We start from the raw sequence: 17,254 nt of genomic DNA, 5'->3' as shown, positions 1-17,254 counted from the left end.
TGTGTGTGTGTGTGTGTGTGTGTGTGTGTGTGTGTGTGTGTGTGTTTGTAGGAACTGCATGGCGCTCACTGTGTGCAGTTTCATTTACGAAGGGGAACTGTGCAGGGTCTCGAAGGCATGTGTGAGGTTGTATGTCTGAGGGTGTGCATGAAAGTGGCAAGTGTGTGCGTGTTTGTGTGTGTGGGGATTGTGTGACCGATGCCGCATGAGTGGAGCTGCATTTCTGAAGGCGTTGTGTGGGCTTGTGTGTCTGAGCAGTTGTGTGTGTGTGACTGTGTGTCTCTCGGTGGTACAGGTGTCAGTTGCACACAAAGGCAGGTGAGGCTGTGTGTTTGAACGTGTGTGTGATATGTGATGTGTGTGACTTCCTCCTCTCTTTCCTTCCCCCGCTGGCGGCTCTGGCTAGCAGTGTATTGAGATAAAATGGGGAGGAATCACACATTTGCCACCAAACTTGCTTTAGGATGTAGGAAGCCCTTCTTTTCCTTCCTTTGGCTCCAAGGGATGGAGGGGGGCCGTACATGTCATCACATTTAAGAGTCTGGAGGTTAGGGGGAGCAGGTGGAGACCCTGGAACTCTTGCGGAGACTGGGGACACGAGCAGGGCCCCTTCCCCAGCGGCAAACCTAAGAAACAGGGTCAAGAGAATGCCTCGGACCAGGAGAGACTGGAAAAGAGAGAACCCAGGGCTCAGCATTGTCTCTCTCCTCAATTGTGTGTCTCTTGGGGTTCTGCTTTCTTATCGACCTCAGGTAACGTCTGTTTGGTGCTCACCAGGCACTGTTGTAAGTGTTGTGTGAATTGAGCCGCTTAAGCCACATAGAAAAGTGACCAGTTCCAGTAAGGTGGAGAGGGTTTGAGATCAGGTGCTCAGGTATGCGCCTCTGTTACGCCAGGGGCCTGCAGATTTTGTCAGTAAAGGGCTTGCGACCCATAGGATCTCTGCCTCACCATCCCGGTCCAGGCCGTAGACCATACGTCAGGAATGAGCGTGACTTCGTGTCAATAAAGCTATTTACAGATACAAGCAGCGGGCCGGATTTGGCAGGACGATGGTTTGTCCATCCCTGCTTTATGCTGCGCTTCTTCTTGTAAGGAAGAGAAAGGAAAGAGACAAAACTCACTCAGGAGGTTTTGTGTCTGGTTCGGATCTTAGCAGAACACGTCCTCGGGACCCATGGACAGTTTCGAACTACTGCTTGGTGATGAGGAACATACATGTGAAAGAGAGAGAGAGAATTGAATTTCCTGTGTAGTCTGTGGTCCCATGTCTGGGATTTCACAACAAGGTGAGAAACAGCACTGTGGTTTCAAAGTGATAGATGGACCCATTTGGAGCAGGACCCCGACTGGGACTTGGCATTGACAATGGGGACTTGGAGCAGAAGGGAGGAAGCAGGGCCTGGAAAGTTGAAGCAGCTTTCTCATCCTTTGGATATGGGGGTGGGAGGGTCAGGGGAGGGTAAGGAAGACAGTAACCCTGGAAAAGAAGCTGCATAGCAAGTGGCAGCAAACAAAACCCACCCCTCCTCCCCCTAAAACCCAGGGGTCTCCTACTAGAAGAGTCTCTGACAGACTCTCAGCCCTTCCTGGGTGGATTTAGGCACTGGGGCTGGGGGACGGCAGGGGGAGGGATTGGAAGCCACGATCCTTCAGAGAGTGGCAGGTGCAGAGTTCAGCCCAAGAACAGTATTTACTGTCTTCCATTGGCTTGGAGAGTTTCCTTCCTTCCTTCCTTCCTTCCTTCCTTCCTTCCTTCCTTCCTTCCTTCCTTTCTTTCTTTCTTTCTTTCTTTCTTTCTTTCTTTCTTTTTCTTTCTTTCTTTCTAGTTTATTTACTTTATTTTTGAGACAGAGAGAGAGAGAGTGAGAGAGCGAGTGTGTATGAACTGCGGAGGGGTAGAGATGGAGGGAGAGAGAGAATCCCAAGTAGGATCCTCAATATTAGCACAGAGCACTGACATGGGTTCGACCCCATGAACCATGAGATCATGACCCTGAGCTGAAATGAAGGGTTGGACTCTTAAAAAAATTTTTTTTAATGTTTATTTATATTTGAGAGAGAGAGAAAGAGAGAGAGAGAGAGAGAGAGAGAGAGAGAGGGAAAGAGAGAGCAAGCAGGGGAGGGGCAGAGAGAGAGAGAGATAGAGACACAGAATCTGAAGCAGGCTCTGAGCCGTCAGCACAGAGCCCAATGTGGGGCTCGAACTCTCGAACTGTGAGATGATGACCTCAGCCGAATTGGACGCTTAACCGACTGAGCCTCCCAGGTGCCTCTTGGAGAGTTTCTTCTAAGAGCCAGATAAATCTTGTGTATTTGTCAGGAAACAGTACACTCAAAAAGCAGAGTTGGAAAGAGTTAAGGCGTATTTACAAAGATATGAGCAAAGTTAAGGGAAACCAGTAAGGTTGGTGAAGTGCCTGTCAGGGACAAGCAAGAGTGGGGGAGGGGAGGGACAGGAGGGAGGCAGGGAAGTAGGAGGACAGGAGCCTTGGCGGTAACAAAGGATTGTGTTTCTTTTTTAGTTGAAACATATTTGATTTGATGTATAACATTGCTTAAGTGGAAGGTGGGTACCATGTTGTTTTGATACATGTATATCTTGTAATAGGATTGCCATTAGCCATAGCACCTCTATCACATCTAGGGAGCCAAGAACACCCCTTGGGGAAAGGACAGTCTCTTCAACAGATGTTGGGAAAACTGGGTTAACACATACAGAAAAATGAAGCTGGACCCCTATCTTATACTACTCAGGAAAAGTAACTCAAAATGGACCCAAGACTTAAACATAAGACCTGATACCATAAAACTCCTAGAAGACAAGGTAGGGAAGAAGCTCCTTGACATTGGTCTTGGCAATGATTTTTTGGATATATCACCAAAAGCATAAGCAGAAGCAAAACTAAGCAAGTGGGACCACATCAAATACAAAACCTTCTGCACAGCCAAAGAAACAGAACGAAAAGACATCCTACAGAATGGGAGACATTTTTTTGTAAACCATGCATCAGATAAGGGGCTAATATCCTAAATATATAAAGAGCTCATACAACTCAACAATACTAACAGCAACAAAAACAATCTGATTAAAAAATGGACCATCCATTTGGCCAAATGGCCAACAGGTATGAAGGGAGGTCTGATGGGAGCTGTGGCCTGAGGCAGAGGATCTCTGCCACTGCCAAACAGAGGCATGCCAGGGGTGGGGTAGGGAGAAGAAATGCTCCTCCCACCAGCCATTCTCCTGCTGCTTCCCACTGGCCAGACTAAAAGGGGAGCCAGCAGCCCAGGGAGCCTGAGCAATGCCATCCCTGGTGGTCAGCCTCTTGCCCTGCAGTGAATCTAGAGGGATGACAGAATTCCCAGGATGTCTGGAATATGGAAACTGCCACTTTTTTTCTTCTGTGAGATTGTTGTGGGCCAGGCTGCCTATCATTCAGGAATAGTCTGTCCAGTGCCCAGGGCACATGATACTTTTAGGACTCACAGAAATGTTTTCACTTCTTTTAAAATCAGAAGAAAGAACTACACTTTTATTTTTTTTAATTTAAAAAAGGTTTTATTTATTTTTGAGAGAGAGAGAGAGAGAGAGAGAGAGAGAGAGCGAGCAGGGGAGGGACAAAGAGAGAGAGAGACAGAACCTGAAGCAGGCTCCAGGCTCTGAGCTGTCAGTTCAGAGCCTGACGCGGGGCTCAAACCCATGGACTGTGAAATCATGACCGGAGCTGAAGTCAGACACCTAACTGACTGGGCCACCCAGGAGCCCTCAGAACTACACTTAATAAAAGAAAATGTTTGGGGCAGCTGGGTGGATCAGTTAGTTAATTATCTGACTCCTGATATCGGCTCAGGTCATGATCTCATGGTTTGAGTTTCAGTCCCACATCCGAGCCCGCTTGGGATTCTCTGTCTCCTTGTCTCTCTGCCTTTCCCCTACTTGCTGTCTCTGTCTCTCTGTTTCTCTCTCCCTCTCAAAATAAATAAGCAAATAAACATTAAAAAATAAAAGAAAATATTTAATGTATGATGATAGGCGAAATTCACATAACAGAAACCCAACCATTTTAAAGTGACATCAATGGCGTCTACTACATTCTTAGTGTTATGCACCCATCATCACCCTTATCTAGTTCCAAAACATTATATTCATCTTTATAACAATTCAGTTGTAAAATTTAATTTGATATTTTATTGTAAAATTTTTTTACATTTATTTATTTTTGAGGGACAGAGTACAAGTGGGGGAGGGGCAGAGAGAGAGGGAGACATAGAATCTGAAGCAGGCTCTGAGCTGGCAGCACAGAACCCGGTGTGGGGCTCGAACTCGCAAACTGTGAGATCATGACCTGAGCCGAAGTCGGATGCTTCAACGACTGAGCCACCCAGGCACCCCCAATATTTTACTTTTTTTTTAATGGAGGCAGAAGTCCATGAAAGCAAACATTCCTCTGGCCCATGAAAGTCATATTTCCAAGCTGCCTTATATTTGTAAGGTATTCAATTAGTAAGAGGATAGACAGGTTCTTATTTTTATATGCATTTCATTTAATGTGTGTTCAAATATAATTTTCATTTCAAGTAATGATCTAAAGTTTCCATTGAGATATATTTATTTAAATAAGTAAGTAAGGATACAGGGATGTGGTCATATATAAAAAAGACATAAATCTAGTTTTGGAAATAGTGCGTGGCACCCCAGAGAGAACTCTGAATATCCCCTTCAAAGATGGATCCCAAAGAGCCACTGGGGTCAGGGTCACCATTTCCTCCCTAAGGAATCCCACCTCCAGCTTCTTGGTTCACCTGAGCACTCATGCACGCCTGTTGCATTTATTGGGCGCTCACTTTTGCCAGGCTCCTGAGAATTATGTCGTTGTGGAAGGTCCAATGTCATCACCTGCAGGCCAGATGCCAAACCACAATAATTTGGGGGGCTAGCCCCAGGGTGCCTTGTCCAGGGCTCTGAATGCAGTTGGCTCTCAGCAAAGGCTCATTAGTTTGGTCTGTGAGCTGGGGCAGCCCCCAGTTCCTCGTGATGGTGTGAAATAAGGAGTGTTCTGGAGTCCGGGAATGGCAGAAACACCCCTTATATTGAGGTCTCCTAGCCCGCCCCTCCCCAGCCAAGTCCGGGAGCGATTCTGGAGATCTTGGCCTATTTCTCCCAGGATGTAACCCTTGAGCCCAAGGTAGTATTCTCAGGTGTCTCACGATGGGCACCTCCACAGGTGGGTGTTGCTCCTCCCCTGGTGTCTGGATTCTCTCTGAGTTCCTTGCCGGCTTCTTCTGCCCTTTCCCTTCTCCCTACAGCTGCCCTCTGTCCTGCCCCTCACCGGAAGGCCCCTGCGTCCCCTGCACATAGACGATGAGCAGCCACGGGAACAGCCTGTTCCTGCGGGAGAATGGCCAGCGGCTGGGCCGGGTGGGCTGGCTGCAGCGGCTGCAGGAGAGCGTGCAGCAGAGGGCGCTGCGCACGCGCCTGCGCCTGCAGACCATGACCCGTGAGCACGTGCTGCGCTTCCTGCGCCGCAACGCCTTTATCCTGCTGACCGTCAGCGCCGTGGTCATCGGTGAGCGGGCTGGGCGGGGACCCCGGGGAAATCTGCCCACACACATCTTCACTCCACCGACGGGTTCTCTCCCCTGCGCGGGTCCCCACCACCCACTGCGTCTTCCCAGAAGGACACCTTCATACAGATGGGGTGCAGTGACCCAAACCACTCCACAGCGCCCCTCTTTTGGTCCTAGGGGTCAGCTTGGCCTTTGCCCTGCGCCCGTACCAGCTTACCTACCGACAGATCAAGTACTTCTCTTTCCCTGGAGAGCTTCTCATGAGGATGCTGCAGATGCTGGTGCTGCCGCTCATTGTCTCCAGCCTGGTCACAGGTGAGAGAGAGAGCCCCTGCCAGTGTGGGCTTCCAAGACCCATCCCATAGCCCTGGCTCAAACCTGGAGCCAAAGCCATCCCAAGCGTGAGATCACCTCCCTACTTCGAGACCTCGAATAGGAAGCTGCACCTAGCCCTGAGTTCTTGGCCAAAGCCCAGATCTTCATGAGACTCAGGTTCCAGACCTAATATGATCTATGCCACTTATCTCAGTAACTTTCCTGCACTTTTCCAGGGAGGTAAAATGCCAGCCTGCCAGGGGCTCAGCGTCATTCAGGGGGGCAGCCAGGGAAGGTAGCATCCATGACATGGATGGTCAAGGGGTGGGATGTGGGTAAAGGTGTTTGAGATGGAGGAGACAGGATGGTGGGTGGGGGCTGGGGTAGAAATATGGATGAGTTATGCAGAGGTCAGCACATTTTTCCGCAAAGGACCAGAGAGTGAACATTTTCAGCATTGGTGGGGCATATGGTCTCTGTCACAACTACTCAGTTGTGTTAAGGTGGTGCAGGAGCAGCTGCAGACTCATATGTAACCAAATGGGCATGGTTGCTTTCCGATAAAACTTTATTTGCAAAAACAAACCCAAGCGGTTGATTGCCAGCCTCCAGACTTGATCGGGATGAAGATGGAGGCATGAAAGAATGATTTCTTGGGTTTGGTTTCCCAGAATCAGAGCCTAAGATGGGGATATTTGCACAAGTGATTGATCGGTGGATGCCGTTCAAGAGAGACCCATGAGCGAGTGAGGGAAGCAAGATGGGGCAGGGAAAGAATCTAGGCAGAGATGTGGGTTGAGAAGAAGGTTGGCCTCTCAACCTTATCTCATGGGTGGAACAGGAGTAATGCTCCAGAACTGTTCTTCTCAACTCTGCCCCCACCTGAGTCAAAGGAATTGGCTTTTTGAATCCCAGTTCCAGGCCGTCTTTGGCTTTAGACCTTCCATGGGGTGTTTCTGGGCAAGGCAGCTTTTGTTCTGCTGAGAGCAGCTGTCAAGAGAAGGGGGCAGCATACGCTGTTAGCAGCCCACACACTCAGCAACAGAAGGCCAGGTGCATTAGTTCGGTAAAGGGCATTAGGATGGGGCACCAAGAGAAGAATCTCTCACAGGTAATGTACAGTGAGGTGAGTGGGAGGGGGGTATAATTTTGGGGTCAATAGCAGGATGAAGAGTGGAATGACAGTGAAGTCATGGTACAACATAGGGACAAACGGAGGATGGGGTGGGGGTTGAAAAGGAAGGTCAGTGATGTGGTTCTTGGGATAAAGGATGTGGTTCTTGGGATAAAGGATGTGATTCTTGGGATAAAGGAAGGTGTTCATGGGAAATGGGGGTTGAAGAAAGATGAGTGGTTGGAGGATGGTGGTGTGGGTGTTGGGGTGGGGCGCAGAAGGAATAGATGCCCAGTGGGGGTGCTTGTTGAGCTGGTGGTATGAGGAAAATAGAGCTGATGGATGGGCAACTGGGTGGTGGGGTGTTGATGAGGCCTCTAAGGTCTGTCCCCCCTGTCCTCTAGGTATGGCGTCCCTGGATAACAAGGCAACAGGCCGGATGGGAATGCGGGCAGCTGTATACTACATGGTGACCACGGTCATTGCTGTCTTCATTGGCATCCTCATGGTCACCATCATCCATCCTGGAAAGGGCTCCAAGGAGGGGCTGCACCGAGAGGGCCGCATTGAGACCATCCCCACAGCTGATGCCTTCATGGACCTGGTCAGGTGACGTCCTTTCTAATTTTGATGGGAACTCTGACCCCAGAGGCAACAAACCATATGCAAAAAGAGACAAAGGGGACGGGCAGACTCAGCCTGGAAATGCAACACCCAAGTTGAACCTAGTCTATTGGGACCTGCTCTCTGCCCTGGAGCCTTGCACAAATGCTCTGAGAGTAGGTGACTTCTAGGATATGATCTTTTGGTCCTTAGGTCGGGAGGCTATAGTTACGTGTTGAGATGGGCTCAGAACAGGTGGTGCCTGGTGTTCCCAAGCCCCATTGGAAGATGAAATATTCTCTTAGAGAAGCAAGATTTTGATAGCTAGAATCAAGGCTCACTACAGTTCTCCCTTGGTCACTGACTTGGGGAGACCCACAAGTTGTCTGTGTTTTTTGAGGCATCACTGGCATGTGTGTGTGGATTGAGATCCCCAAGGTGGTTCAGTAGGGGATTTCTCTTCCCTCCTGAAGGGGCTCAGAGAGACCTGATTTGAGGTCCATCTGCACCTCTGAAGAGCTGTGTGGCTTTGGGCAACTTACATAAATTCTCTGTGATTTGGTTTCTTTGTGCATAAAATGAGGACATCAGTAGTGCTCACTTCTAGGGTTATTGTAGTGTTTAGATCATGTAGGGAAGGCACTTAACTCTATACCTGGCCTAGAGGAAGACTTCACATATTGTTGGTTCTGTCACTCTTATTCTTACTATTATAACCCTAGACTCCTTCCCAAGGTCTAACCACCTCCCTTCCTCTGATGTTTTTCTGCAGAAATATGTTCCCGCCCAACCTTGTGGAGGCCTGCTTCAAACAGGTCAGGGGGAAGTACACAGTTTGTTCAAGGAAGTTTGGAGGGTCGGGGTTGTTGGTGGGGTAGGGGGGCGGCGCTTGCTGTTGAGTGAATGGTCCCGGAGTGACGGGTGGGAAGAAGAACCTAACATAGCAATGAGCAGGGGCTTTTGGAAGAGTCTGGGAGAAAGAATGTGCCTCCCATGGTGGGATGATCAAGGGAGGATTATAGATAAGGACTTAGGCCAAGAGCTGCCTGGGGTTGGTTCTGGAGGAGGAACCAATGTAATCTCATCATAGAAGGTTGAGGAGAGAGGCCGCCTAATCTGTTTGAGCAGGGAGCTTGGAAAATGCAGAATCTATGCATTGGTCCTTCATTCCTCCATTCATGTGCTCCTTCACTCGATCTTCTGTGCATTGGTCAAGTAATTAATTTACTCACTCAGATCCACTGAATAAGACTCTCCAGGGTATGGCAACCAGGAATTGGTGTTCTCAGTAAATTTCTCCAGGCGGTTCTGATGAATCAACTTTGGTCCCCATCTCTCCATATTTCAGTTCAAGACGCAGTACAGCACAAGGTTGGTAACTAGGACCATAGTGAGGACAGAGAATGGATCTGAGCCGGGCACCTCCATGCCTCCCCCAACCTCGATGGACAACGGAACCAGCCTCCTGGAAAATGTCACATGGGCCTTGGGCACCCTGCAGGAGGTGCTGAGCTTTGAGGAGACTGTGCCTGTGCCTGGCTCTGCCAATGGCATCAATGCCCTGGGCCTTGTGGTCTTCTCTGTGGCCTTTGGGTTGGTCATTGGTGGCATGAAACACAAGGGCCGAGTCCTGCGGGATTTCTTCGACAGCCTCAATGAGGCTATTATGAGGATGGTGGGCATCATTATCTGGTGAGTGCTGGGCTGTGACAGCATGGGCAGGTGATGGCATGCGGGAAGGGTGGAGCTGGGGCTGGGAAGGCAGGTTGTGGGGCAGCTGCTCAAGGGGCCATTGGGGCCATTTGGCCCAAATCATTCATATATGTATTGGTGAATTTAGTCATTCATATGTTCACTCGTAAATTCATTCATAGACTCATCCACGCATTAATGAAACCATTGATTGATTGATTGATTGGTTGACTCACTCCACCATGTATTCATTCAAGCTCATTCTTTGGCCCACTCATTCATCTCTGCATTTGTTGTCCTCCCATTGACTTGCTCAAGTATTCCCTGCATTCATGCACCTGTTCACCAAACACCCTCATTCATTCACTTACCCCTTTGTTTGTGTCTCACTTGCTCATTTTCTTACTCATTTATCCACTCGCTAATTATTCCTCAATCAATACATGCATGCATTCATTCATTCTTTACATTTCTCCATTCCTTCACCAATTCCTTCATTCACTCAGCAGACCAATTTCCCAGGCTAACTCGGTCTTGAACTCTGGAATACAGAGATCCATTGAATTCAGTCATGAAGTCTGGGATGAGCTAGCCACATACTAGATAAATATGATTCATGTGGAAGGTTCTAGAGTAAAGGGGCATTTAAAAAGTCTTGAGAACGTGGAGAAGTGAGCAGGCAATGGATGGATAGGCAGTGGACTCTGCTTGGGAAGGTGAGGAGGGAGTCATAGAAAAGGTCACCTTTTAGTTGGTTTTTGAAATGTAGGTGGGAATCCAATAGTACAGGGAGAGGGAAGAGGCCCTTCAAGCAGAGGGAAGAGAACAAGAAAAGCCTACAAGAACCTTGTTTGGAGAATGGTGGGGAGTTCAGGGAGGTGGGAGCCCAGGGTGAGTTGGGAGTGGCCTTGCAATATGTTAACAAGACCAGGGTGCCTGGCTGGCTCAGTCAGTTGAGGATCTAACTCTTGGTTTTGGCTCAGGTCATGATCTGACAGTTAGTGGGTTTGAGTCCTGTGTTGGGCTCTGTGCTGACAGTGCAGAGCCTGCTTGGGATTTCTTCTCCCTCTCTCTCTCCCCCTCCCCCACTCTTTCTGTCTCTTTCAAAAATAAATAAAATTAAAATAAAAAGATGTTCACAAGACTGTCTAGTCCCAAACTGGGAAGACTTTGTACATAATTCCCAATAACTAGAAAGCTGTGTAGGGGGCTAGAGGCCAAGGTTAAAGCCTAGAAAAGCAGTAGAGGGTAAGCTTATCAAGGATAAGCAAGAAGACCAATGAGACTGAAGGCTTCACTGAATTGGAAACCACAAATTTAAAGTGGTGTCATTAGCAGGGTTGGGGCAAATATCCCGATGTACCGGGTGGGTGAGTGTAGAAGGAAAGAAGGCTTGTGCAGCTGACCTAGAGGTGAGGAATTCTGTGGGGGATCAGGAGGAAGGACGAAGATGGAGAGGTTGGGAAGGATGTTCATGGAGCAGACACAGAGTAGGTCCAGGCTGGGAGACAACTGGGCATCCTCGCACTTTGGCGGTTACCCTGAGCCTAGCTGAGCTCAGGGGAATACAGATGTGGCTGGAGCAGTGCACAGTATCCTCCTTCCCAGAGCCATGGTGTGGGTCACCTCGTTTCTGACCCAAGCTATGGTACCAGTTTCCCAAGAGGTCCCTACCTCCTCCAGTGCCTCTGCCATGAGGACAACTGGGTGCAGACTTCAGTTTCTAAAGACAGAGGAATGACAACTGAACCCTGATGACGGGTGAATGAAGGCATTAAAGGCAGGAACTTGCAAGACTAAGAGATGCTTTGATTTGTAGGGGGGTACAGGTGTGCCCCCAATGAACTCACTTCTGTCTCCTCGCTCGGATGGATGTGCCCCTTTTCATCACTCAGGCCTCTGTGTGAATGTCAGCATCTCTAGAGACACCCCTCCTTGACCACGCGTGTTTATGGCAGCCCCAGGCTGGGGCTCTGTTTTGTGGTGGTCACCATCCGAAGTTTTAAATCAGGTGTTTTGATGCGTACTGCCTGTTTTCCATAGAGATGTGGATCCCACAGGGGCAGGGACCTTGTGACTAGTGCAAAGCAGGCTCTCAAGAGAGCGGTTAAATCAGTAGATGATTTAATAAGACACTTGGTTTGAGATGTCCATGGGAAATTCTGAAGAAATAGCTCAGGGCCGGTGAGTGAGTGGGAAAACACACTTACAGGAAAAGGAAGAGGGGCATAGAGGTGACGCATTTCACCCAAAGAGTCGGAGGTGGTGAGTAAGGGAAGTTCACAGGCCAGTGATAGGGACCGTCTGGGCCATGTCTAGGGAAAGAGTCCCAAAGAGGGCAATTCTTTGGGGAGGGACTTGAATGGGAATGGAGGTAAGAGAGACCTCATAGGATTGTATTGCCTGGAGTTGAGTTATAGGAACTTTTCCTCACTGTAAGGGGCATGAGTTCTGGGTGAATGGGAAGAGGAAGTGGGCTATGCCTGTGGGCCCTCCTTGTTGGTCAGTGTGTGGGGAAAGGTTGGGGTGGAGTAGGGGGCTGGATGGCAGGCACTGCCTGGCCCCAAGGGCTTAATATGGGCAACGCCTTGGGGATGCCAGCTCTGAGCTTTAGGGGAAGTCATGAGGGAGCTCTGACAGGTGTCTGGCTTGGCCTAGGTACGCACCCGTGGGCATCCTGTTCCTGATTGCTGGGAAGATCCTAGAGATGGAGGACATGGCCGTCCTGGGGGGTCAGCTGGGCATGTACACCCTGACCGTCATCGTGGGCTTGTTCCTCCATGCCGGTGGTGTCCTGCCCCTCATCTACTTCCTCATCACCCACCGGAACCCCTTCCCCTTCATTGGGGGTGTGCTGCAGGCCCTCATCACTGCCATGGGCACGTCTTCCAGGTACAGCTTAATCCCCTACCCCTAGTACTTTTCTGGGGTTCTCTGTTATTCACATGCTCTCCCAGGAGTCGTGCCCTCCTCCACCCCCTACTGAACCTCATCTGAGCTGTGCAGTAATATCAGCAGCTCCTGAAGGTCTCCAGGTCAATCGACACCTGAGTGTTGATCTTTGTCCTGGGCTGGCTCTCCTGACCTCTCTTCCTCCTTGTCTATTTCTCTATTTTGTATGGAGGAGAACTAGCTGACAATTTTGAGGTTAAGACCAAACTTCCAACATGCTCCATGTTCTCAGTCAATTTCTAGCTCAGAGAGTTTCATTTTCCCTCAAGATGGTGTCTGGGAGCTCTCTTGGCCTCCTTCTCCTTTTCCTGTGGTTTTAGGGGGTTAATAAGGAGTTTCCCTTATCCCCATCATCTAAATTCAAGAGAGTTTGAGAAGCGTCGCAAGAGCTGACCAGCTAGAAGAATGGTATCATTTTTATTGCTCATAATGCTGCCTGGAGGGTTGATCTGTGGCCAATAAGATTGGTGTCATTATAGCCCAGAATTAAACTGAACCTGATCATCACGGAGCTGGATCCCCAAAGGCCTTCTCTGTGGGTCCAGGCCTCTCGCTGCATGGCATCAAGCTGACCGGGTAGAGCACCTGTTTTGTGGACAGATCGATTCCCAACAGGGATGCCCACTCCTTCAACTAAACTCCTCAACCAATTAGGCCCCTCTTCCTCCCCTGGGAAGTGGTGGGGAGAGAAGCCAGGAGGGTCATTTCTGCTGAGGTTGCCCCCTGAGCTACAGGAATGGGGGACTAGGGGGTCCCTGTAACACTTCTCTCTTAATCTTGAGGGTGTGGTGTGGGAGGTCAGCAGATTCTTAATCCTCTCTTTTCTGGGAGTGGAAAGTTCACTTGTGGCACAAACATGGGCCTAATAATTAGTCTTAAACTATTGGCTTTAAGCCGGTCCAGAGACCTTCATCCTAGGGGGCCGCCATCACTGTGTGCTTCTGCTAACATGAGGAATCCATCTTCCCTGTTTAGTCATCAGCCTCTGAAATGTAATCTCCTGCCATCCTCCCCTTGCTCCGGCTCCCACCTGGTCTCTTAGTGTTCTTAGCAGAATCTCTCCTTTGGCTCATTGCAGCCCCAGCCCCACCCCACCACCCCCTGTTCTCAGCCTCCAGGGCTCTCTCCCCTAGCTCTGCAACGCTGCCCATCACCTTCCGCTGCCTGGAGGAGGGCCTGGGTGTGGACCGACGCATCACCAGGTTCGTGCTGCCTGTGGGGGCCACCGTCAACATGGACGGGACCGCCCTGTACGAGGCCCTGGCCGCCATCTTCATCGCCCAAGTCAACAACTATGAGCTCAACCTGGGCCAGATCACCACTATCAGGTGAGGCGCTCTGGGGTGGGCTCTGCCCGCAGGCGGCCTCAGAAGTCGTTAGCTTGGCTGTGGGTGGCGGGGGACTTGGCTTGAGGTCAAGGGAGGCTTTGAATGTTGAGGGGGAGCGGTGTAGGATGAGCCCGGTCACCAGGTTGTCAGGAGCTGGCAAGATGTCTCAGTCTCATCTCCTTTCACATGCTGTTGTGGGACATCCTTTTGCCCAGTATTTTCCAAAGTACAGCTGGTGCATCCTAATAACATGAGGCTCTAATGATGGATTCCTGGGCCTCGTGCCCCAGAGGTTCCAAGGTGGTCATTATAACAGCAAACATTATCACCTCCTTCAGGGCTTTGCTCCAACGTCACATTTTCAGGGACGTGTTCCCTGAATATTCAATTTAAAATTGCATGGTCTGGACTTCCGTAGACTGAACCATTTCTCCATAGCGCCATCTGCCTTAGTATGTATTTTAAGTACTCCTCTTGCTCTTTGCCTGCCTCCCCCCGAGAATGTGAGCTCTGTGTGGGCAGGAGTTTTCTCCTATGGGAATTTCTACTAGGCCTCTAGCTTGTGGTATATGCTCAATAAATATGAGTTGAAAGAATACATTTATTGAAGGCTGCTTTTTATTTTCAGGAACTTAATTTAACATGTCCTGGGGAACTGCCTCTTTCCTTCTGTTATGTCCTTTCTCACTGTCTTCCTCATCTTCCCCTTCCCTCCTCCTGCCTCCCTGTGTTCTCTCTCCATGTGCAGTATCACGGCGACAGCTGCCAGCGTTGGGGCTGCTGGGATCCCCCAGGCGGGGCTGGTCACCATGGTCATTGTGCTCACGTCAGTGGGCCTGCCCACTGAAGACATCACGCTGATCATAGCGGTGGACTGGTTCCTGTGAGTTTCTTTAGACCCTGCTGCTGTCCTCCCCCCCCCACCTGCTTTCCCTGTGAGACCCCCAACCCGTGGGTCCTCGTTCCAGCAAGGACACAGAGCTCTAGAATTTTGGAGTAAAGGGAAGCCTTGGACCATACTCCAAGCAATAGACTGTGGATCCCAAATTGCAGAGTTAATCCTGGGGATGCAGGACAGGGAGGAGACAAGCAATGGGGGCTTTTGCTATCAGCCTGAAAAGCCCTCTTGTACCAGCTTTATGTAGAAGTCACAAGAAGGTGATCTATGGGACAGAGCTGGCTTGCAAATGTTTTTTGTTTTGTTTTATTTTGTTTTGAATTCTCAACTTTGAAAAACAGGAAGTTTACATTAAAAAAACCCAAAATTCTGGCCTTTCATCCCCATTTGGGAGCTGTTTCATGGACCTGAGTCCCATTAAAATTTTTTTTTAACATTTATTTATTTTTGAGAGAGAGAGAGAGAGACAGAGTGTGAGTGGGGGAAGGTCAGAGAGAGAGGGAGGCACAGAATTGGAAGCAGGCTCCAGGCTCTGAGCTAGCTGTCAGCACAGAGCCTGAGGCGGGGCTTGAACCCACAAACTGTGAGATTATGACCTGAGCTGAAGTCGCCGCTTAACTGACTGAGCCACCTAGATGCCCCTGAGTCCCATTTAAACAGCCTCCAATCTGGCAAGATTTATCACAGTGGTTCTCTTCCTCCTCCTGTGTGCTGTTTAGCCTACAATCTCTAATTTTTACACCCTTAAAAAGAAAGCATTGCATTGCTAAGATCAAATGTGAGCATATCAGAGCTGATGCAAGCTGTGTTTATTAGGAGGGGAAACTGAGGACATCGAAGGGGAGGGGCCTGCTGGATTTTATGTGGTTGTGGATGGGATGCAAACCCCAACTCCAGGGCACAAGGAACCCTCCCCACCCTGCTACACCCTCTCCTCTGTGAGCTCAAACCTCAACTAACAGTGGCTTCTCTCCCCCCTCCCCATCCCCCAGTGACCGACTTCGCACAATGACCAACGTTCTGGGGGACTCTATCGGAGCAGCTGTCATTGAGCATTTGTCTCAGCGGGAGCTGGAGCTTCAGGAAGCGGAGCTCACCCTCCCAAGCCTGGGGAAGCCCTACAAGTCACTCATGGCACAAGAGAAGGGGGCGTCCAGGGGCCGGGGAGGCAATGAGAGCGCCATGTGAAGGGACCCCAGCTCTGCTGCCCATAGAGGTGGGAATGGGGGCTGGGGCTGGGGGTGGTCCTAGGGAAGACCCACTGCCCAAATGCCTGTGCCCTGAACACACACGTTCCATCCAGCTTGTTTGGTGGAAAATGAGATAAAAGAGAGGAACGAAAGGGTGTCCAAAGCCTCCATTTCTCTCTGGGTGCATGCAGAGAACTTGGGGAGGGTGGTGAGCTTTGGGTCCAACAAGCTCAGGGGTCAGCTCATGCTCTTTATTTTCTCAAGGAGTGGTGGAATTGAAGGAGGTAAGGGGTAGCCACCATTTATCATAATAAAACAACGTGTATGACCTCCGTGTCTGGGGTCCCCTGAAGATTCAATGATTTGCTAGGAGGACTTTTAGAATTCAGAGAAACTCTGATGCTCGCATTTAGAGTTTATTGCAGTGAAAGATGACAGATGAAAGTCTGCAAAGAGCAGAGTTGCCTGGAGCAGGATCTGGAAGTCACCAGACATGGGCTTCCCATTATGCCTTAGTGGAATCCCGTGGACTCACTTAATCCCCTCAGCAGCCAGGTGTGTCAGCATGTATGAAGTAGAGTCGGCCAAAGAAGTTCACCTGAGCCTTGGTGTCCAGGACCGTTATTGGGGGGGGGGGGTCTGTTGTGTAGGCATGGAGTGCCTTTTGACCTTCATGTCTCATTCTTTGGTTCCCACAGAAGTCAAACGAGTATGGCATTGCCCAGGGCCTTGATGAACAAAAACAGGCATTCGCCATAAATGACACTGTCAGCATGGGCCACCTGGCATGGTTGAAGGTCCCAGATATACAAAGATGCTTTTATGAGGCAGGATATTCCAAGGGCTCAGAGGTTATTTCCCAGGAGCCAGTGAAGGGCAAGTCCTTTCTCTGGAATGTGCAGGCTTTGAGCTCCTCGAGGCCTTCCGAGTTAACTCTTTACTCATATGCCCACGGCTGAGAAGAGAGGAAGCAACTTCCCGTGGGGATGAGTAACTGTATCTTGTAGTCTAGACTACTGACTCCTAAAACCAGTCGTCTGAGACACCCCCGTTTTGGCCTCAGGAAGCTCTGTGTCTCCTTAGTGCACAAGGGTGGATGTGGTCATGTAACATTATTTTCCTGCAGCCGAATAAACAGGGTGGGATATTAAATGAGACTTTAATAAAACCTTGGGGAGGAAACACGAGTATATAGAGAGTAACGCGATTCCAGATGTCATGGATATAATTCAACTCTATGACCTTTTCGTCCAGGAGACAACATTCGTTTTTTTCTGAATCAAATTAAGCTTCATTTGAGCACCTATGTCTCTCAAAGAGGGTAGAAACATTCGAGCACAGGCATATTTTGGGGATGTCTGCTCCCTCCCCCATTTTAGGATCCAAAGAGAACCCTTGGGCAGCTGTACTTGAGAAAACTTGGAAGCAGATATCCAAAATTCTTCAATCTATTTGCAGTCACCATGGTAACATTTGTGTCGGAAACCAAAAAAGTCCATGCAAAGGCGAGAAGCTTAGAAAGTGTCCTACTCTGCAGTTGATCCTGGAGAACGTTGTTTGGGATCCTGGTCTCAAACCGGAATTTCTGCCT

General features: G+C 49.6%; 1 protein-coding gene across 1 annotated transcript; it reads left to right on the top strand.

The window, feature by feature from the left end:
* The first annotated feature begins 5,365 nt into the window (after positions 1-5,365).
* Positions 5,366-15,995, top strand: SLC1A6 (solute carrier family 1 member 6). The gene is made up of 9 exons (XM_029917081.1): positions 5,366-5,570; positions 5,749-5,886; positions 7,405-7,609; positions 8,376-8,418; positions 8,952-9,295; positions 11,954-12,187; positions 13,381-13,575; positions 14,324-14,458; positions 15,466-15,995. The coding sequence occupies exons 1-9, from the start codon at positions 5,366-5,368 to the stop codon at positions 15,659-15,661; spliced, it is 1,695 nt and encodes a 564-aa protein (XP_029772941.1). The 3' UTR covers positions 15,662-15,995.
* The last annotated feature ends 1,259 nt before the right edge of the window (positions 15,996-17,254 follow it).

The sequence above is a fragment of the Suricata suricatta genome, chromosome 12 (genome assembly GCF_006229205.1).
Source record: "Suricata suricatta isolate VVHF042 chromosome 12, meerkat_22Aug2017_6uvM2_HiC, whole genome shotgun sequence".
NCBI classification, from domain to species: Eukaryota; Metazoa; Chordata; class Mammalia; order Carnivora; family Herpestidae; genus Suricata; species Suricata suricatta.
The sequence above is the reverse complement of the archived record's forward strand: the minus strand, read 5'-3'. Positions and strand labels throughout refer to the sequence as shown.

Bases quoted from the DNA above. Each gene is read 5' to 3' on its own strand.
- SLC1A6 (XM_029917081.1), top strand. From the start codon at position 5,366: ATGAGCAGCCACGGGAACAGCCTGTTCCTGCGGGAGAATGGCCAGCGG. The intron at 9,296-11,953 runs GTGAGTGCTGGG...GGCTTGGCCTAG, and splicing joins ATGGTGGGCATCATTATCTG to GTACGCACCCGTGGGCATCC. The intron at 12,188-13,380 runs GTACAGCTTAAT...TCTCTCCCCTAG, and splicing joins GCCATGGGCACGTCTTCCAG to CTCTGCAACGCTGCCCATCA.